Raw genomic sequence first — 23,436 nt, 5'->3', positions numbered from 1 at the left:
TTTACTAAGCTTAAGTAGTATGATTTTGCTATTGCATTTGTAAACACTGGCAAATTTCATTCCTATTCAAGCAAAAGTACAGATTGTGGTCGTACAATTCCAATGACTAAAATGTGAACAAAAGAAAATTTGGTATCTATATGTTTTAATACCTTGTTATTTATCAGTTTATATTTTCTTTTTAAAATCTGCCTCCTCTACTTTGATAACATTTCCTTTACCTTATGTTTTCTATTCTCTAGTCCTTATTTATTTCTTGGGACATTTTATACATACTTAATTTAAAGTCCCGTTCAGACTACACTGTGATCTGTAGTTCTTGGAGTGTGAATTCTCCACTTGTTATGACTGCTGGCTCTTTCTCATTTGTTTCTTTGCATGCTTTTTACTTTTAATTATAAGTTTATCCTCAGCAAGATTGTTTTCCATGGAATCCTAAGTACCCTGGGTTGTAGAAACATCTCTATAAAGCAGTTTTTCAATTGCTTCTGCCTGGGACCTTAACAGTTTCATTGGCTTCAGACAACTGACTCTGGGCCAGTTTGTTTGTTTGTTTTTGCATGGTATAGATATAGGGTTTTACTTTTAAGCGGTTAGGGTTTTTCCCACATGGCCCAAAGTCACTGGACAGGAGGACTAGGCTTATTTCAGGAACCTCAGATGCTATCTCAGGACAGGTAAGCCTGTAGGCATATATCTGGCCTCGATTCCCATAAGGCCTTTTAATTTTTTTGTTAGTATCTGTTCACCATGTTAGCTTTGAGCTTCTTATTTCTGGTACCTTGGAATTCACCTTTTAAAGTTTCAAGCTTGACTATGAAAAACTATTTTGGGTCATTGTAATTTTATAAACAGTATTTCTGGAATAAGAGAAAGCATTTCCTGTATTAATTTCATTTCACATATAGAGTATAAGTCTCAAAATAGTACCAGTAAAGGAGTGTTCCCTCTGGCAGCTGTTGTATCGACCTCTTTAAGTATGACCATGCTAGCTGAGAACCACTAGCACACCTGCCTCAAGTGATCACTGAATCCAGGGGAAACAGTTCATATTCTTCTGAGGATAACAAGCATCTCCAGTGGATAATGCCATACACAAAAGCATTGCCAACAAGGGCAAGCCATCTTTTTTGAGAAACAAAAACAACTCTAAATGTTGAATTTAGTGGGCAGAGGCAAAGTAGTATTTGCGAATAAGTCTTTAGAAGAGCTCAAAATGTCTGAATCATTGGTCCAAATTTCGGGCTTGCAGTAGCCGAAGCACATGGAAAATAGCTATATCTATTCAATTTCTTGATAAATGCACTAAGCCTGTGAAACTGGTCATCCCTGTACAAGCTGATTCTTGCACTACATAGTACATTCTTGTCTCAGCCAACCACGCAGGACCCCAGAACTTAGTACTTAAGGAGGTCAGGCTTAAGAGGATGCCGAGACCAGATGATGGCTAAGGTCCATCAAACCCTGACTTCTGTGATTCTGGAGATAACACCTGGATTAATACTTGGCTATCTCTGATATTTACATTAAATATACTGAAAAAATATGAAGCAAATATGGCAAAATCTTAGCAATTATTAAAAGATTATGTGCACAATGGTGTTCATTATACAGATCTCTACTTTTATGTGACAGCTTTAAAGTTTTCACATTAAGAAATTATAAAAATGGTTTAGATATCTTACTATGGTTGAAATTTCCACTTGTAAGTCAAAATGTTTTCAGTGTGTTAATACTAACAATATTACAAACCATATTATAAGGTCCATTATAGTCCTCTTTTTTTGTTGTTGTTGAGACGGAGTCTTACTGTTGCCCAGGCTGGAGTGCAGTGGCGAGATCTCAGCTCAGTGCAACCTCCATCTCCCAGGTTCAAGCCATTCTCTTGCCTCAGCCTCCCGGGTAGCTGCGATTACAGGCGCCTGCCAATGCGCCAGGCTAATTTTTTGTATTTTAGTTAAGACGGGGTTTCACCATGTTGCCCAGGCTCAAACTCCTGACCTCAGGCAATCTGCCTGCCTTGGCCTCCCAAAGTGCTAGGATTACAGGTGTAAGCCACCGCACCTGGCCCTCTTTTAAAATGTTTTTGCTCCCTAGATAGACACCCATTGCAGGTTATTTACTTTTTAAGAAACTAATGTATAATTGTAACTAGACAAATTTGGAAATACAAGTTTTTAGTAAGCATATTTTCTCATAACTTTAGCTATTATTTATTATGAATCAACTTCCTAAATAATGTAAAATAAACACAAATCTGCATTTCAATATACAAAATATTGAAAGTGTGCCCATATTGAAACGCAAATATCTCTTAGCAATTTTATAAACCTGTGTGTTAATTTAATAAATAATTTTTCTGATAGATTTAATAAAAATTTATCTGAATCCTCTGGAAAGCATGAGAGGTTTTGTTTCTGGACTCCTAGAGCTACATACAGTCTAACTTTCTGTGATATAAATGAGACTAAATCTTGCAGAGATACAAGCTCTCTATATGTTTTCTGCTGACTGACCTTTAACGTAGAATCATGAAAACAAATCAATTAAAATTATTTTGAAAATGTACTCACAAAATAAACTCAGAGGGCAAATAATGAATTATGGATTTGTAAGCATTACCATCAGAAGCATCAATTTTTAGCTCTACAGATTATTTTTCTGATAGCGTTTTGCTGTCTTTGCATACCATATTTATACAGCATGCCATCACATCACTATTTCCTTCTGTTAGTAACCCGACACTTTCAATAATAAGTGGAGTCCTACTGGCTAGTATAGCAAGTAAATCAGAGAAGGTGAAACTCTGGGGCATAATTCAAAAAAAGGTCTACTATTATTTAACTACCTTTAAAAGGTGCTGTGGAATCTGTTTTACATAGATTCACAAAAAGTAGACTTCAAAAAGGAAGCTGACTGTAAAAAAAAGAGAAGTGTCATGCCAAGAAAAGGGAAATCCTGAATTTCTAACATTTTCTTCACCAGTCTCCTTAGCAAGGATAGCCTCCTTCAAGTAAATATTTACCATATAATTCCACATAATGTCTTACAAAACAACAAATTTAATGCAAATTCAGATATACAGCATATTAGAGATGTGTAAGACATGAAAAGTGCTAACAGGCAATGCTCACTCTTCAGGGGTCATTATGGACTGTCCACCATTTAGTTAACATTTATCTAAAATCTTCGAGTTATTTCACTAAGATTAATATTTGTGACTCATCATATTTTTCCTTGCCAAGAAATCTCTGTAGTTTCATTTGGTTTACCACATCTAGGTTATCCTTCCTTTTTTGCCCTTACTTGATAAATATTTTTTAAATAACCTCATTCTTTTTCCTCTTTCTATTGAGAAATACCCATTTCCCATTGTATCTTGATCTTCTTGTATTTGATAACATCCTTTTGTACATGATAATCTTTTATTAGTAATACTAGCTTTCTAAATATGCTTCTTGTCTTATAAAGGAAGCTAATAGATGTTTCTTAATCATAGGATCAAAACGAGTGAAAAAGCAATAAATTCAGTTAAAAGACCAAAGTACTTTACCCTATCAGAGTCCTCCCTCTGGACCAGGAAGGAAACTCATCCTTAAACTCACCCTCCAACGACAGAGGGAGGTTCTACGTCACAATTAAAAAACTGCATCCTGAGTATCCCTCCCAACCTCTCTCATTTCTTGAAACTTTTTTGAAATATTCAAAGCCATCTGAAGAATATTTTGTTTTTCCATCATTCTTGTTTCAGACACCACTGGCACTTAAAGAGTACTAATTTGAAGCATGTAGTTGTTACAAGTTATAACTCTCTTTAAATGCCCATAAATACTAGCCAAAAAATGTAATAAATTTTGCTAAGAAGTTGATCAATCTTTAAAACAAAAACTGCAAAGACAACCAGCATAAGAAAAAAGTAAATGTTAACTCAAAGGATAAAAGTTGTTTCTATTTTTAAAAATCAATTAATCTTTTTTTTTTTTTTTTTTTTTTTTTTTTTTTTTTACTGTTTTCTCAGACATGTTTTCACGATTACCTTGCTTTGTTAAAGAGAGATCTTTGGTTTTTAGAGAGTGGCATATAAAATTAAAATCTCAAGCAACAAATTGTTCATGAATAAGGAGCCTGACGGAGGAAGCAAACATTTAAAGTAGTATACCTATTATATGTGTCAAGAAACTTGTACAGGGTAAAATTAACTATGAGTGAGGCTTATAAATAAAAACCTATTTAAAAACCCAGAAAGGGTCCTAAATATAATTTTAATGATTAGTTCTGAGACTTCTTTATAAACATTAATAGAAACTATAGAAAATTTTTGAAGCTAAAATTTAACAGTATTTGTGTAAAAAAAAGCATCGTGAAAAAAATGGCTATGTATGCCTAAAATCAGACAATAAAACAGAAGTGTAATTATTATAGTTTACTGTAGTTATTACTTTAAATCTTTCTTCAATCTTTTAGCACCCAGTGAATTTACTTGTGATCACGAAAATTTCTTTTTATTCTTCAGCCCCAAATTAAATATTCTTGAAAAGGTATATTAGTCATCATGTTGTACAACTGCAATTTAAGGAGTTACGTTTTTTAAAAAGGGCAGTTGCTCTTTTAAAAATATTATATTTATTATATATTTATTCTAAAAGTGTACAATTAAAAACTTTTCCCAATGGGTCTAAAATCATATAAAGTAATAAGACTACAACATTGACAAGATGTAACTGACATTAGTCTATTTAAGCTACTATTTCATCGGTCAAAGAAAACGCACAGTTGGGTTTTAGCTCTCCCACCTAAATACATATAAAAAGGACCTTGAAGCAATGTGCATCTCATACCTTTAGTCTTAAAGGAGAAGTTACAGTAAGTGCAGTGGTAGGGGCGGACATCTGTATGGGTTCGTATGTGTTTCTTTAACATGCTAGGTTTCTTACAACGTATTCCACATTCTTCACAAATGTATTTTCCTCTTCCCCTGCCTCGGACATATACATACTCTTCATTTGACTTATATCTAATTTAAAGAAAAAAAATGAATAGGGAGATTGGACACTATGTCTCTGAGAAAATATTGATGATTAAAATTCAACCCAAAAATAAAACAAGGCACAACTTTTATACTCAACCAATAACAATTTTACGCATGTGTAAGTAACAGAATATTCCAACTTTTTACATCAACACTTAATATAGCTAATTCTAATCAAACAACCTTTTGCAATATTATATTTTGTTTTTTTTTTTTTTTTTTTTTTTTTAGAGACAGTCTTGCTCCGTTGCCCAGGCTGGAGCCCAGTGGTGTGATCGTAGCTCAATGAAGCCTCAACCTCCCGGGCTCACATGATCCTCCCGCCTCAGCCTCCCGAACAGCTGGGACTACAGGCGCGCACCACTGCGCTGCACTACTGCATGTAATTTTAAAATACTTCTCTGTTTCCCTGTTTCCAAGTCATTGGTTAAAATTTGTTCTTCTTTGCTAAATTCAACCACAATAATTTTAAGTACTGAAATATTTTGGAGCTTTACTATAACTATAATTGGCTTTTATGATGTTTTTGTTCACAACAAAATACACAAAGATATCTAATGGGCAATGAATTCATCTGAGAGCAGATTCGCTAGGTCATTCCTTACTGTAAATCAATGTGAAAACCAAGGTTCACTCTAATAATTTAGTTTTTAGCTGCCTTCAAGGTAGTACAGTATTTCCCAAATAGTCATCATTTCTCCATCAAAATAAAATGATTTAACATAATGCTAACATATTTTGCTATGGAGATTCTGTTAATATGCTGAGAAACCTTGCAACATCGATGCTAAATTGGCACTAAGTCTTCATTCACATGAAAGCAAATGTACATTTAAAAAGTCAGTTTAAATGTACATTTAAGAAGCAAAATTTGTACTTGCCCTCCATCAAATATTTTAATTCTTCTTGGTTCACTTTTGATTAAGGAATTTTCTTTATCTTGCTCACTGTTTATTTCAGAGGCATCTTTATTGCTGAATTCAACTACTGTGGACTTTTGATTACCTAATGCTCTCTGAAAGGAAAAAAGAGAGAAACTAATTTAATAAAACTGAAAACACAAGCATGCTAATCTTTCACTGGAAATTAAAACATGGCAGAGTACAGAGCATATGGTCAACGAAATGCATTTCAAAGTAGTAATAGGTTCAAAGGGCATTTGCTTTATCTCCTCCCTTATGAATCTGTCTCAATCACAGCAAACTGATAAATCTTATGTTACTTTAAAATTCCACCACAGTTCACTGACACCCCCAAATAAAGGCTTTACAACCTCCTATACCATGGTATTCCATAAGTCTAACAGAAACTTTTTTTAGTAGACTAAATATTTTTTCTTCCATTTAACCAGCCACTCATACTACCATTTAAATACATTTCTTAAAGAGTTTACTTTTGGAGATGGAAAAGAGCTAGCTACTCCTTTTGGTAAAATAATGCCTCATATCCATTAAAAACATCATTAAGTCTCCTTCAGCTTCAGTGCATTATAAGGTAAAGCAGAAGCCCCATTTCCAAATATTTTACTTTTTCTTCCTCCATTATTTTAAATCATAAATCTTTTTTGAGATGGGATCTTACTATTGCCCAGGCTGGAGTGCAGTAGTACAATCATAGCTCACTGCAGCCTCAAACTCCTGGGCTCAAGAGGTCCTCCCACCTCAGCCTCCTGAGTAGCTAGGACCACAGGCCTGAGCCACCACACCTGGCTACCTTTAAAATTTTACAGAAATGGGGGTCTTGCTCTGTTGCACCGACCAGTCTTATACTCCTGACCTCAAGTGATCCTCCCACCTCAGCCACCCAAAGTGCTGGAATTACAGGCATGAGCCACCATGCCCAGCTAAAACCATAATTCTTTCTATCTTCTCAAAAGTTTACTGAATACTGATAAATGTGACATCCAGGTCTAGCCAAAAAGTTAGGTTTTGGCTTGGTAACAATTAAGTCTCTGGAAAAAAGGTAATGAATGTCAAAATCAAAATGATAAACGATATGTGGTTTTCCTATAGGAACAATATAATAATACCACCTTATGATTTTATGTAAGATTTTATGCTACTACCCGTTTGATAGTATGTTGTCTCACTTATAGTGCCATTCCATTCTCTCAGGTCCCTGTGAGGCAGGCAGCACAGGTGGACTATATATCCCAGTGAGGAAGGACGCTCTCAGGGTGAAGTTCCTCGTCCCATGTCAAGTGTTAAGTAAAGGCTCAAACTCTAATCCTCTGGCTGAATCCAATGCAACGCACAACTTTTCCTACCAAGGGCTTCTTTTATACAAACCTCCTTTGAGAAATTACATTGTCAAGCAGACAGCTGTGGTGCTGAAATGACTTAATAATACTAAGAGATAAGAGTCTGTTCATTATGGAGAGGGGTATGTGTGGCCTCAGAATAGTACCTTGGGAGGCCCACCCTTACACAGGCAGGAGGAAAGAAAAGCTGCTGGCCCACGTTCCTCAAAAAGGCAGAGGGAAGAGCTACTGATGCAACCTTTCCTTCTCTTTTCCTGGCAAAGATTGGCTTCCGCATAATTTAGAATATATGCACACACCTTCCTTTGACTTTATCCCTTTAACAGTAATCCTCTTTATTTTCAATATCAAATTCCCCTTTATCTTTTGCTCACTTTCGTACTATTAAATCTGGCTTCTACTTGCCAAAGTTATCAATGAGCTAAATGCCAAAATCTTAGTCTTTACATGCTTGAGCACTCTATGTATTGTATGTTGAAAATGCCATGTTTTGCCTAGAAATACTTTTACTTTATAGCATCTATCTGTTCTTTCCCATTGTGAATCATAAATGCATTAACATTTGAGTTGTGGATAAAAGCCCAGTAATCCATGCTCCATAGCCACTTGCTCATAGACTCAACTCTCCAGTGATCTGCGCAGTCCAGATATACCCATTTGCCTTCAACTTTATTTGACCTAACAACTCTCCTTGAATATCTTCTTCTGTGTTTTATGTGATGCCACTTTCTGCTCATTCTTATCCTTCCTCTATGATCAAACTCTTTCAGTTTCCATACAGGAGTGTGGACTTTCTTCAACCATTCAACTTTTTAAATAGTAGTGATCCCCAGGATCCAGTCTAGGCTCTCTCCTCTTCTTTATACCCTGAGCAATCTCATTAATCACACCTATGCACTAAAGAATCTCTACCCTACACAAAAGAATCTCTACTCTACACACTTCCATCCAGAGCTCTCTCCTAAGCTCCAAATCTAGATATGCATTTCCAGACATTTCTTCCGAGGCATCTGGTACTCAAGGAGAGCCACTTCTCTTCTTCACAAACACTACAGGAACATACACGGAGTTTTGTTTAAATTCTAACGATTAGGTCTTAACTTCCAAGATTTCGTAGATTTAGAGCCTGAGAACTTAACAAATTCCACAGGTGGTTTGGATGCACTTTCCTTCACTGAGAAGGTATCATTGGTTCTCCACCACAATACACATGATTTGATTTTTACCTATGTTTCCAACTTATAACACTTTTTAACCAGGCCAGACTCTTCAGAGTTCTTTAAATGAACCAAGTTTATTCTCATTTCCATGTCATTTCGTGTATTATTATTATTATTTTTTTTAATTCTTGCTGGGCGCGGTGGCTCACACCTGTAATCCCAGCACTTTGGGAGGCCAAGATGGGTGAATCATCTGAGGTCAGGAGTTCAAGACCAGCTTGGCCAAACCAGACATGGTGAAACCCTGTCTCTACCAAAAATACAAAAAGCCAGGCGTGGTGGTGGGTACCTGTAATCCCAGCTACTCGGGAGGCTGAGACAGGAGGGTTGCTTTAACCTGGGAGGGGAGGATGCAATGAGCCAAGAGCACACCACTGCACTCCAGCCTGGGCGACAGAGTGAGATTCTGTCTTGAAAAAAAAAAAAAGATTATTCTTCTTTGCCTGAAAAATCCCTATTTTTTAAAAAAAAATTTGAAAAGTTAGCTAAAGTATCACCACCTTTGGAGTATGTTTGCTGAATTCTTCTCTCTTCCACCTACCAGTAATGTTAGAAACTTCCTTCTTTAGAATTGTTCATAATTCTATAGTAATACTGATACTGCAGTATTTTCCTACTGACAGATCTGTAAATGTTTATTAACCTGTGTTGCATGCTTATGAATCTGCAGAGGCCAAATACTTCTGAATATGCAGAGTCGAACGTGATATGCTTACCTATTATTCTAATCAAGTAAATGACTTTTTCCCATTTTATAAAGCTGATAATTCTAATGAGACTGATTCCACAAATTACCCCAAGTTACAGTTTCATGACCTTAAATTACTTTATAAATATTGACCAAATCAACTTACCAAGTATATGAATTATTTTGTGAAACTTCTCTCTAGTGCTAATGGTTCTCACAGCTACATTGGAAGACAGCTACATAGCATGACAGGGGCGTGTAGCTAGTAAGCTCAGGACAAGTCTAAATGACTTTCTGCTTATATTTCAGGATGAAATGCAACTATCTTTGATTATCTACACCTGTTTCCCTGCATTAGGAGGAACAAAGCATAACCATGATTTCCTTTCACTTAACAAGAAAAACAAAACCTCAATATAAATAAAACATCAAAGTAAAACCATGATCATCTGTACTACTAAGTAAAGACTTATATAGTTAGCTGAGAAAAAGAAAAGTGCTCAGGGTAAATTATTTCTAAAATCTTTCAAGATAGAATCACTGCAAGACTCTTGGTAACTCTTATCAATGTAACTCCTGGGGTAAATATATCACCCTGTCTTTCAAATAAGACATTTACAGCACATCTTTGTCACTCAAAATTAAAATATTTCCAGTTAAAATATTTAAAGGTATCAAGACACATGAAAACAAATTTGCGCAAACCATATCTGAAGATAAATTATATTTCAAGTACCTTGCTTAAGCTGCTTTTCCACTTGCTTGAATAGACCAATAAGTCTGACTTGGAATGGGTAGTTATTGCTTGACAGTATAGTGATTTTCCAGTGTTCTGTTTTGAATTAAGGAGAGCAAGTGCAACTTTTGTGGGCAAACCGAGTGGATTTGGATTACTGGCGCTTACTGTCCAATCAGTATAGGCTGAAGTTTTCTGGTCCTTCTGAGGCAAATGCAACGACTTCTGCCTTAAGAGATAACACCATGTAAAGTTGGTTGTAGTTTTCAGGCTAGGGAAAGCCAGCTGCTGGGTGTCCTTGATGTTAAACAATGAAAGAGAAGTGACTGGCCGTTGACTTTGCTCTTGGATGTTCACTTTGTCACCTTGATTTTTAACCCCTGGAGACTTCCTTTCTTGGTTATTGTCTGTACATTTCAAAGGAGAAATATGAGTATTTTCTGAAGGGACAGGTGAACTTCGAACTGTAAGAGTTAATGACGTGGATGACTTGATGTTTTCAAATTCCTGAAATTCACTTATAGGTTCTATAACAACAAATTTAGAGCATCCTGTTGATGAATTATCAGCTGGTAAAACATTTGTCAAATTAACGGCCTCATTACTAATTTCAGGTTGAGAAAAAACATCCTTTTCCAACATCACACCGTCCAGGGGCTCTGTAGTACAAACCTGTCTCACTAAAATAGGCTTCTTCTGTTTACTAGCTTCATTAACTCTCGAACTCAAAGCCTCTAAAGGTCTCACGTCTGTTGCACAAACAGCTCCATTTTCATCTTTGGCCCGCTTCTGGTGCTTTTCCATGGCAATGTCTAAACTATTTGCTGGGGAAAGCATCCTTTTACTCGAAGCTGAAGATTCTTGTTGAGGGGAAAGTCGACCAACAGATATTTTCTGAGTTATGGGCAAGGATTCTGATAGAGAAGAATTTTGGCCCATCTCTGAAAAAACATTTTCACATAGAAATTCCTTCTCTGGGTTTGGCAAAGCATTCTGATGACCTTTTTGTAATGTTGGCACAGAATTTTGTTCTTCACTGATTGGCACTACACTATGATTAGTCTGGCAAATTGGCTGATTGGGCAGATCTTGGGTCACTAGTATTTGTGGCAGGGATGTGAGTGTAGCAAAACAGTAAGCAGGAACATTACTCTGCAGGCGTATGGGCAGCATGAATGATGATGGCACCTTCTGCACCTGACTTCCAAGGGGCCTGAGCTCTGGTGGTAGCAGAGGATGCGAATTAGACATGCTATCAATTAATTTGGTTGGTAATGTTGCTGATGTCACACAATGATCTGTTCCAACTGGATCTGAAATAACTTGATTTGGCAAAGAATGCACAGGATTAGAAGAGCAAGATGGGCCTGAAGTGAAAACCTGACAATGCAATTGGTATTTGGGAGCAAAGCAATCCTCACTTTTAGAAGACCCAGATAAAACAGAATTTTTATCTGGCTTGCTACCCTGCGTAGACACTTGCAGAGACAGCTGTGTGCTCTGGTGGCTAGGCGGTGCATGGATTTGATTTAACAAATTGATATCACAGAGCTGTTGAACAGGAAAAATGTTGGTAGAGCTGGAGTTTGATGTTTCTGCCTGCAGATCCTTAACCTGAGTCTGAGAGTGCAAAGTATTTGCAGAAAACTCAGCTAAAGATGTACTAGTGAGCTGAGGCCCCTGATATGGCACTGCGTTCACACTGGGAAGAGCAGTATTTTGGAAAGATGTTGGGTGTACAGGAGACAGATGACTATCTGGGGCTATGTTTAAAGATATTTGCCGTACCAGTGGGCCTCTCCTTCTTTCTAAGAGAGGCACGTGCCCAGTCACTCCCACTCGAGAAGGTGAAGATGGAGGCTGCAATTCAGTAAGTGGTGTTGTCTGGGGTGGGGTGATGCTTCCACAATCAAATGATTTGCTTCTGAGATCAGAGACCTCCATTGACGTTTGCGTGCAATTAATCTGTTCTGATGCAGTACGCCTCATTTCCCGGTGACATCCAGGAACATTCAGCGTATTCAAGCCAGCTGGAATCATAAGAAACTCGGCTTTATTTAGAAAATCGATTTTGGGGGAAGCCTCCGTTTTAGAAACGTCCTCTATGTCTAAAGAGGCTGAGAAACTTGAAGTGTGAGATAAACTGCTCTCCCTACTTAGACTCCTGGAGAGAGTGGAATCAAAGCTCGATTCCGTTGAGGAATGTTCTATCTCAGACAGACGGAGCCTTTTCTTTTTGGGTGGCAGTTTCTCTGTTGGCAATTTTGACAAGGTTTCACTACGCTGGGGCCAACTGAACTTCTCTGACTTTTCTTGATCATGGCATTGAGCTTCCAGGTCTCGATCTGGTTCTTCTGTGACCAAAATCTCTGGAACTTGGATGTTGTGCTGCCGGACAAGTCTTGAGGGCTGTCCTAACACATGTCGTTCACTTGGACTCTTTCTGGAGCTTTCCTGAAGTTCTCCTCTGAGAGCGTCTGATAGTGCAAGCTGGTGAGGATGAGACCCGTCCCGAGAAGGGTGATTTTCCTCTTGGGAGATTCCTATCACTTTTAGAGACCCCGACTTCCCTGTTCTATTCAGCTCCTGGAAAGAAACTGGGGAGGCTCTTTCAAAAGGCTCAGGCTTGTCAAATGAGTTGGGCCTGCTCAGGGAGTTGGTGTGCTGGATGACAGAGATTCCAGTTCCGTGTCTCTGCAGTTCTATCTTGTCCTGGGCTGCTGAACTTATCTGTTGTTCCATGATGGTCGACAGCTTGGGATCCATGGTCTGCTCAGGGCCCCTGGCAACAAGGTGAATATGGGAGTTTTGCAACTGTATATTTTTATGCTGCTGGTCACTTCTTATGGTAACATTATGTTTAGGCAAACTGGGATTACAGCCCAGAGCATTCTGAAACTGAAGGCCTTCAGAACTTTTTGGAGATGTTCCACTTTCATTTTGCTGAAGTTCATCATCATCCCCAACACTTTTCATTTTCCTCCTTTTTCTTATCTGGGGCGTCTGTTCCCAGATGCCGGAGGACCCAGCGACTCTGTAGTGTAAAATCTGCGGCTGCTGACCGCCGGGCACAGGGCTGTGCTCAGGTTCTCTCATGGCTACCTTTGTTTTTGGTCCATGTAACTCAGAACAGTAAAATTTCTTATGATTTTCAAAATTTTCCAGTTTCCTATACCTGTTTCTACAAGTTTCACACTCAAACATTGTCCCTCGCCCTTGATGAGACTTCTTTTTTTCTATATGTGGGCCTTGTGCCAGTGCCTTGCTCCGCACTGACATGGCTTCACCAGCAGCATGGCATCCTTGATGGCTCTCATCCAGGGACTGTCCAGTACCAAGAACATGACTTTCATTTGCTGAAGAGTCTTCTATGGCTGCTTGTCTCACAAGTGTACGGGGATGCCCACTCTGGGGCAGAGGAGTGTTAGGTCCTGATACAAAAACATCATCATAGAAAGCGCCAATTTTGTCGTCAAATGACTGACTTCCTCTTAGTGGATGAGGAGGAGGTATTATATTTGCAGGTACTGCTGAATAACCTGTGGTCGGCATGGAATTACTTCTTGTGATAGGTAAACAGTCAAGTGAAGGTACAGACAGAAGAAACACTTGCTTTGATTTTTCAGTAGGGGTGAAAGGTGACTTCGGTATATCAGAGCTTGAACTTGTTCTCCGTCCCACTGGTTTTAAATCAAACTGGAAAGAATCTTTAAATATGTATGATTTGGGGGAATCAATGCTTCCTCGTCTTGATAGTGAGGTTCTCCGTGGCTTCACACTATCCAGTTGCTTGTCATCTACCAAAGCTTCATTGTCTGAGATAAGCTTCGATATCCGCTCCTCAAGTGTTTTTGTGGCCAAAGGTGGGCGCATCTGACCTGGTAAAAGCAATGCCTTTTCCCCTGTGGGCAAAGCAGAGGGTGTTGACGTGGTGACAAGAGCTGCAGAGGGTCCGTTACTCCTTCCAGAGTCTTGTTCTGTGCTGGGTAACCTTCTGGCAAAGGGAGTTGGTGGACTCACTGTTTGATCGGCACTTTCAGAACGTGAAAAGTAACCAGAATCCGTACTTCCTAAACTTCGAGGACTCAGGAGCTTTCCTTGCTGCTCTTGGGAGTAATCGGTAGCCTGCTGCCTTTGTAGCTGGGCGTGTACTGTTCCTACGTGAGAGTCTTGCTTTCCTTCCAGTGGATTCATGTCACCTTTCTGGTGGGAATTCTCATTAGTCTCCAACCTGGAGACTCCACCCTGGGACATGTTGGCTGAAAGTGGCTGTACGTTTGTCACCTGAAGGTCCTTTTGCTTTTGTGCACTAGAAAGTTCAGGCTTGGGATCCACGGCCTTTGGACTGTCAGTTCTTAAGGGGGACACGGTGACATGGTGGACCACAACTTTCGGTAACTCTGTCACAGCTTGTGATTCTGCAGATTTGTCCTGTAGCAAAAAGTCACCTACCACATTTTCTGGATTGCTTGGAGTGAAGCTTGATTTTAGTAAAGTTTCAGCATTTGACATCCTCTTTATTATGTGCACAGGCTGCAGCTCCATGGCACCCAGGTCATGCTGTCTCTCATCAGTGGCGCCTTCCTCCTCGCTCTCCCCACTGTCTTCTACGTCTGAATGAATACTAAGTGCTTTGGGGGACTCGTGGGACAAGAACAAGCCACCAGCATCTGGTTGCAAGACAAGACCCAGTTTGATAGTATGTGCGTGGGATTTCTTGTGCTTATACAGATTACTTTTAGTCTTAAATGAAAATCCACAAGTCACACAGGGATAGGGTCGCTCTCCAGTGTGGGAGCGGATATGCTTTAAAAGCACACTAGGCTTTGCACATGCTCTATTGCAATACTCACAAATATATTTTCCTTGTTTTTTTGGCTTCTGATCTTTCAGAAGGAGATTGCACATTTGCTCTACGCTTTGATTAACAACAGAGGCAACATGAGTTGAATTATAGATTGGCATGGGGGGCGACTGTGTAGAATTAGCTGGACTTATTGACAAAGGTGAAGCAGAATCCATTTGCTGGTTTTGAGGAGTAACCTGAGATCTACTGGAAGGTGAAGTTAGGCCTACAGATGATGTCACTGCTATATTATAAACCTGTTCAAGTTTGGCATTCTCTTGATTTTGCAGATTTGTCAGTGATCCTGTGAAACCTGAACACCCTGGAAGCTGTTGATTATGTTGGTTGGATTTGGGAACAAAGTGTTCATGTTGATGATACAAATGAGAAGCTGACTGCACTGCCCCTTGCTCATTCTTCTGAGCAGCAGACACATGGACTGTGTATGAGGTACAAGAAAACTGTGATTCAGCAACCAATTCCTGTGAAGTCTGATTTGGGGCATCCATTGAACTGTTTTTTAATTTGGAAGGGGAATGTGCAGTTTTATTTGGCCTCAGTTTTTCTGTCTTAATTGCACAAGGTGAGCCCTTTTGTGACAAGCTGCTCAGTTCTGGCTCCATTGCTTTCAGTAAGACATCGAATGCGGTGTTTGTATAGGAGGGGGACGTAGTGCCACAATGAGAAGAGATGCATTCGCTATTGTCAGTCCTGGTTTTACTTGACAAGGAACTTGAGTCACATTGTTCATCGAGGTCACTGAATTTGGCAGGGTCAGCGCCTTCGGATCTCCATCTACGCAGTTCAGATGGATGCTGCAGAAACAAGGGCTTCTTTGGGGAGACAGATTCTTCAGATTTTGAGGCTTCAGCAATTATTCCAGGTGTTTCTCCATTTTGTTTGGTAAACTGCTTCCCATTTTTTACAGGAATATAATTCTGTTTCTTGTGAGACTCCGAAGCACTATGAAGAACGGCGAAAGATGACTCTTCTGTATTTTGCTTATGTTTTGCCTGAAGAGGATTTCTCAGTGGGGATTTTGGTATTTTTTTCAGGTGATTCTCAGCTACGATCTTTTTGCGTTTCACACCTTTAAGGGATTCCGAAGTTCCTTTAACACCAGCCTGTAAGATTTCTGGAAAAAAAAACCAACAACAACAAACAATTGGTAACATTGTACATACACCAACTATAATTTTTTGAAAATTAAGATTACTATCATAAGGACATTATGACAAGTGAAGAAAGTAGTTTAAGGAAAGTCTATTTTTTAAATAAAATTGCACTTCTGCATTCTGGAAATTGAACAATGTTGCCAATCAAAATCTATTGAAACACTCATTCAAAGACCTAAGTGTGCATTTCTAGAATGCTTATGTTCCTTTCTTGAATAATCAACATCCTGGAACTAGGTCTTTCAAAACTGAATTGTCTTTCCCCTTTTCACTATCATACTTAAACAGTGCTCCATGGGGTTAAAGAAACTGGTAACTAACAAGAAGTTTTGAGCTTGTCTTACAGCACTGCAGATAAAGAAACAGCTTGTTAGAACTCCCTCTGCTTGTAACAAAACTGGTTGACTGGTTGAAGCTGGTTGGAACTAGTATGGCTGATTGGGATCTGCACAGAATAGACTTCTTGCCAGATGAGGGACTTTCTGATATCAAAGCCAGTATTTTCACAACAGGTTTCACACCAACTCCCTCTGAATTTGCAAAGGCAACCCATGAAGAAGCACGAAGAGACAACTGTGCCTGCTCAAGGGACTTTCCAAACCTCCCCTCCCTTTCCAACAATCATTAACCAACCCCAAAACTCCTCCTCCAGCATCTCCTTTTATATACTGCTTTAAGCTGGTAAGAGAAGACAGAATTGAGCCCATCTCCTGCATGGCTGCCTTGCCATTACTCTTTCTCTCTATAAAAATCCAGTGATTCAGTGTTTGGCTTTTCATTGTGTGCAGACAAATGGACCTAGATTGGCTTGGTAGCAATACCTGAGGACTCTGTCTACACAACAGTCTGAGAAGGCTGGCCAAAAAGAAGAAAATTCAACCCTTTAATGCTGAATATTTGACTGTCTTATCTCATTAAGGTTCTTTTAAAACAAACTTTTCAGCAAATTTCTAAGTATGCAAAACTGATATTTTCATGAGAAAAGGGGCTGCTAATATAATTTCTAGAGCAGACCATAGTCAGGACAGCCATGAAGTATTGCTGATATAGCAATTATATCAATGAACAGAAAATTATGAAACTAAAATAATCCACTTATTTGTGGTTTCTTACCAACAAAATTAAAAAGTCATAAGGTTGTAATGGGCCTTGGTTTAAAAAAAAATCACCATTTTAACTCAACAAAATATTCAATGGCTATGTTTCTTTGTCATTAGCAATAGGTAGGGCAGGTAGGCAGGTAGGGAGATAGGCAGAAAGAAGGTAAAACTTATTGCAAGAGAAATGAAATCACCTTAATTTCTAGTTGTGTTGGAAATAACTCAGTATTTAAGTGACAGTGCCCACAATCTATCAACTACTGTATTTTTGAGCAATAATTACTTACCATGATTTAGTTTGGTTTCCATTTGTTGGATTGTTGGGCATATGAACAAAAAATATTCAATCATATATTACTCTATTTGTAGAAAGCCAACTACTTAATTCTCCACTATTTTCAAATAGCTGTTGCAACGTACATATTTGAAATTCATATTAGACCAAAATGTCTACACTGTAATAACTACTAATTGAGAATAAAATTTACATTAGAAATATTCTAGTAATATTGTGACATCAGTTTATATGCTCCCATATCATAGTTTAATGAAAAAAATGCATACTATTCCATTAAAGATATATTTACCCACCATAATAAAAAAAAAACCAAAAGGGGGTCTCATAACTAAAATATTTGAGCTAAAGAACAATAGAAAAAAGTATCAGTATTATTCACTTTTACAAAATGTTGAACAAACATTTTTTTATTCTCCAATCCACTCACTCATGAAATGATGTTTTCACACTGGTTTTCCCTTATTAAGATGAATGTAAGAAAGTCAGTGATGCACTTTTTGACTCTCATTAACTCTATCAGGCAAGTAGGCAAAGTGAAAAATGATGCTCATCAACCTGGGCTGAGTAGTCTCTCTGTCCACTTCCAAAAGCTAGATGTGGGTATCATAAAGGTGAAAGCCAGTAGGCTATTGAAATAAATACAAAAACAGAGATGAGAAACCACTTGGATGAGAAGCTAGCAGAGCTGAAACACCATGGACTTAAAAATAATCTACCCATGTCAGGCCCCATCCAGGACCTATTCAACCAGAGTCTTGGACAGGGTGGGTATGCCTGTTTTGCTCTGCTTCACAAACATTTTAAGATAAACTTTTATTTTTAGATAAAGTTATGTTATTCAAAATTAAATAGTCTTATACTCCAAAGAAAAATGCAAAAATTCAACCCAGAAATACTGTATGTGATTTAAACAACAACAACAAAAACTGTAACCTTGTACTTAAAAGAAAATGACATTGAAGTTAAGATAAAGGAATTGCTAAACTTAAGATCCATATTTCTTTATAAGAGAAACTATTTTCTAAAAATCTACTGGGAGTTAAGAATTGGAAAAACAGATATGTTAAACGGAACTTTTGAACTACACGTTTTGATTTTGGATATAGACAAACTCCTCTCTCATTTGTCAAAGCTTATAACACTTACATTTTATCTGTATCATTGTTTATACTTAGTTCTCTAATTAATTTTAACACTTGACTGGTGCTATTCCCTTCAAAACTTTGCATACTCCTTTGTTTTCTGGCAATTTGGTTTAAACCTCAGAAAACTTTTCTTCTATGATATCTTCATATACGTTTTCTGGTCAACTTTTTTTGGAATAAAGTTCTTTTCTTTAGGGAAAAGGTTTTTACCTTTTGTTTTCTCTACAATTTTCTAAAGCTTTTCTCTTATGTTGATAACTGAATTGTCACACCATTAAATTCTTTACTGTTTCATATTTATTCATTAGTTTTGGACTGACAGTATTTTGTTCTCATTTTATTCCCTTAGTTCCATATTTCCCATTTCATCTCATTTTATTGTCTCATATTAAGTTTGAGCTCTTGCTTAAATACATTTATGATCTTTAGTTCTGCACTTAAAAACACTTGTGTTTCTGGAGTAATATTTCCTTTAAGGCAGAATTTGGGCCTGTCTTCCACATTCTCAAGGCTCTTCTACTGCCTGAGATCATGGGGAATGGTGATCTCACTCAGCACTCAGCTCAGAACATACTCCTGACAGTCTTTTTTGAGTTGTGTTCATTCTTCTGGATTTTGTTGGATCTTCTTTCTTTAACAGGTTCACTGTCCTTGTTCAAGGGATAAAGCCCACTCTACCACTGGTGCTTGGGAGGGGAGGAGGTAGTGAGATGACCCTGGACCTTGGATCAGTCTAAATTCAAGGACTTTTTTTTTTATTGTAAGGAGGGAAGAGGCTAGTGGAGGGGATGTGAGAGATGCAAACAGAAGGACGATGGCAGGCATATGTGAGAAGAATACTGCACTATCATTTTAGAGGTGGAAGTGAAAGCAAGGTGCCTGCCTCTCCATAGATTTTTCACTCTCCACCCCTTGATTCTCAAGATCTGAGGCTGAACAGCTCAGAGTGGGCAGCTAAACCATCAGGCTAGGAATTATAGACAAATACCTTCTCTTGAGAACCAAGGCCCTAGAGTGGAAGGCAGCAGACCCTTGGGCTTTCAGATAATGAAATACCTGGAATAGTTTTTTAAACTTACCCTCATCTTAATTAATTTTAAATCTATCTATTAAAGAGTGACTGGAGTTATTTTCTCTTGTCCTCTTATCTATAGAAAAGAGCACAATCATCAAACCTTGTGGCTGTATCTACAACATAGTCAAGAGGATGCACAGACCATAGTGCTTCAAAGCAGAAATAAAATTGGTATGAAGAGAAGGAGGAGACAGCTGTTCACCATTAGCACTTGTGCTTTTCCATCATTTTAAAGGCAATTTGTTGTTAAGGTGAATTAAATATAAAATACATTACAGGAAACAAAGAGAAAGACCAAGCAGTGGAAGGCAGCCCAAGGATTCACATGGAGCTTATGCAATGTGATCACTCCCCACCAACCCCACCAACCAGCACCCCCTGCGAGCCTCTGCCTCAGAGGAAGTACACTGGCTTCTATTCACCACCCTGATTCCAGAAATGTTGTCATTTTGCATGTTTGTTTTTACCATTACTAAGTTTAGACATACTTGGTGTACACCAGCATTGAAACACAACCCTCTCTCCTTACACAGGGAGAACTTACAGTCAGATTGGGAAGGGAAGAGAAAGATTCAAAATAGGAGTCAGGCGGCCACTGAAAACTGTATTCTCCCACTTGTCAGTGTGCTACCGGTAATGACTGAAAATCAGGCAGAAATTCTGAGATACCAACACATCAAAAATCCAAACACGACTTCATATAACAGATACAAAGGACACTCAGGAGAGGGACCAAAATCAGCAGCACTGCCCCTGTCAGACCACTGACCTGGGCTTCGAAAGGAAAGCCAGCACTCTTCATCAGTTAGGGAGTCAAGAACAGCTTAGAAAGACCACAGGGGCCACTTCGTTTAAAAAAAAAAAAAAAAAAAGACTAGTTGGGGAAGCATAAGTTAAGATTCCTGTGTTCTATGTGAAGTCACTGACACTTTATTTTCCAAGGCACAAATCTATTTATTAGGGCTTCTATGTTTCTTCAAAGAAGAGCACCAACAAGTTTGAAATATCACTGTCAGCTGTTTTTCAGGATTACTTCTAGAGAGTAACAGATTAAAAGCAAACAGATTAAAAGGCTCAAGAGTGCATCTTAGTTGCCAATAAAGTGTGGTAAAGAATATTCTTATGGTAAGTAGCAGAGATGATAAACCACAACTCAGAGTGTGTTTAAAATCCTGTCTTGATTGAAGGTGAACCTCCAAATAAATCTCTTTTCAGATTTACTCAGAGACATGTCAGCTGAAAAACTTCAGATCTCTTTTGGGCCTTAGGAACACAAGTAGTACCTGTTTTCTAACAATTGAGATCATGCTCGGCCAGAAGGTCAAGAGATCAGACCAGGAGGCCATTCAGAAGGCTTTTTTCAGTAGTTTGTGCAAGAGTTAAAATGCTACCCTGAACTCAGGCAGTGACAGTGGGCCTCTTATCTGATTCAAAATAAGAAAGCCTGAGAAAGGTTTGCCAAAGATTCTGCTGAGGTTTCTCGTCTGAGCACTGAGCTAGTTTGGAAGAGAAAAAATCCATTCACTTTCCATTCCACTCAATCTCAAACTCAATATACATGCACAGAATTGTAAACTGTAGCTGGAAATTCAGGACAAGAAATTTTCAATAGGAAATGGTTAGGCTAATTATGGCACAGCCACTTAACATAACATTATACATCCATTTAAAATAATTACAAAGATTACACAGCAATATGAAAATTATGATACATTAAGTATACGTGCACATACTTTTTTTTCCTCTAGAGAGAGGTCTGGGCTAGAGGCACAGATCTGGGAATATGCAGTGAGAGCTGTTTTTGTAAAAGGACATAAATGATAAGCCAAAGAGAATATGCTGTGGAGAGGGGAGGTCTGACATGAGAAGGATGGGTAATCCCTACACTTAGGGGTGAGCTAGAAACAAAAAGAAACAAGGGGAAATCAGAAAGATGAGACAAAACATGTGATAGTGAAACAGCCAGGAAGTGGGGGTTTAGAAACTTTTAAAAAGGAAGATGTGGCCAATAGTGTTGAATATCACATTCAGATACACAGATGAAAATTAACAAGAGGTCCCTGGGCTTGGTGGTCACTGGGACTAGGAAGACATTATTATCTCTGAAAGCAGTGTCAGCGGGGTTCTGGAGGTAAAAACCCTATCATACACCAGTAAGGAGTGAAGGAGGGCATGAGGACGCACAGGGCCCGCAAATACAGGCGCTCTCCTGGGGATATGGCTGTAAAGTAAAAGAGAAAGACAAGACGTCAGAGTCAGGGGAAAGCAGGGCAAGGGAAGGCTTCTTTAGGATATGGGAGGGTTGAGTGTGTTTATAAACAGGTAGTGAAAGTTGGCAGAGAGAACCAGACTAAAGATACAAGACAGAAAAATTAATTAAATAAAACAAATTTAAAAATTAATTAAACAAACTAAACAAATAATGTGTGATAAACAGGTATACTCAAGAAGCTACCACATAGATGTGGGAACAACTGGTGAAGATGGAGGTAAGGAAATGCCTGGGAGAAGTTTCGTGGCAGCAGCACATCTGACTAGAGCCTACAGAGACAGGCAGAGAGGGACAAGTCCTTTCCAGTTAGGGAACAGCATGACAAGGTGAGCAGGAAAATGCATAAGACTCACCTAAGAGCAGGAAGCCAACCTTGTTGTTCATCTATTGGTAGAGTGGGAGATAGGATGGAAAAGGTATTCTAGAACCAGGTTACTCTAGGCCTTGAACACAAAGCAGAAGAGACTGGAACTCACTTAGCAAGCAAAAGGGAGCTACATTCAGATCATCACCAAGTTCTTCCCATTCCTCACGCAATGTAATTCAAGCATCTTAACATGGCCAAAAGACTGCAGGGTCATCTGACTCACAACTCTCCAACCTCCCTCTACACCATTTCCCCTGACTCACTCCGCTTCAGCCTGCGGTAAACTTTCTCCTCCTCGAACTGCCCCATCTCGTTGCTGCCCCTGGGATTTGTACTTGCCATCTCCTCTGCATGAAAAGCCCTCCCTACACCCAACTCTCAAGATGACAGGGTCATTTTCAACCTTCAACTCACCGCACCAGTGTTACCTCTGGGCTGTTCCTCCACTCTACCTAAGGTCGGTGTCCCTGTCCTGCCCACCCCACCCTTCTTTACAGTCATAATCTAGAATGCCCTGTTTGCCTGTTTACATGTGTATCTTCTGCCTTTGAATTAGGATGGGCTGAGGGAGTCCACACTCACTTACAGGCTCTTTAACATGGGCCCGCACCAGGTGCTCACATGAGGGGCAGGACAAGGCCAGAGAAGTGTCCCCAGCGTGTAAGCAGAGTGGACAGGCATGAAGCCAACCCTCCTTGAGAGCTTCCTCCCCCTGAGCAAAGCCTTGGGCTTTAAGCTGATAGGGAAAGGGCAGCAGATGTCACCACAGGGACAGACAGAAACACCCTGCAGCCGGGAGAAGAACAGAGGAGGACACCCTCTACCCCAGGGGAGGCAGGAAACTGTCCTGAGACCAAAATCCCACACCAATAAAATTTCAGTCCCTTGCCATGGGGGAGGGGCTGGAAACACAGGGACCGCCAAGACTGAGGCTGGACCAGGAGATGGAGCAACCCTCCCCTCCCCACCCCATCCAGAAGCCCAGCCCTGTGGGGGAAGCAGCAGCAGCCCACTGCTAGGGGGGCGGTGAGGAGGTGGGCAGGGACTCCCCCAGCCTATGGCGCAGGAGGCTGCAAGCTGAGCAGGGGCACTAGCACTGAGAAAAGCCCCCAGAGTCCCAGTCCCCACCATAAGCACAAGGAACTGGCAGGAAAAGGAAGAATAAACAGGGTAGTAGAAATACATGAAAAAAATAATGGCCAAGAATTTTCCCCAAATAATGAAA

At 39.2% G+C, this 23,436-nt stretch overlaps 1 protein-coding gene across 4 annotated transcripts in view; it reads right to left on the bottom strand.

Moving 5' to 3' along the window:
• Window positions 1-23,436, bottom strand: part of HIVEP1 (HIVEP zinc finger 1) — a 231,128-nt gene that overhangs the window by 29,218 nt on the left and 178,474 nt on the right. For all 4 annotated transcript variants that reach the window (XM_063707336.1, XM_063707337.1, XM_063707338.1 and 1 more), the window contains 3 exons: window positions 9,934-15,914; window positions 5,911-6,044; window positions 4,839-5,014 (listed from right to left, as the gene is read on the bottom strand). In XM_063707336.1, the coding sequence (XP_063563406.1) occupies window positions 4,839-5,014; window positions 5,911-6,044; window positions 9,934-15,914 (6,291 nt within the window). The remainder of the gene's footprint in view (window positions 1-4,838; window positions 5,015-5,910; window positions 6,045-9,933; window positions 15,915-23,436) is intronic.

Source organism: Gorilla gorilla, chromosome 5 (genome assembly GCF_029281585.2).
Source record: "Gorilla gorilla gorilla isolate KB3781 chromosome 5, NHGRI_mGorGor1-v2.1_pri, whole genome shotgun sequence".
Lineage (NCBI taxonomy): Eukaryota > Metazoa > Chordata > Mammalia > Primates > Hominidae > Gorilla > Gorilla gorilla.
The sequence above is the reverse complement of the archived record's forward strand: the minus strand, read 5'-3'. Positions and strand labels throughout refer to the sequence as shown.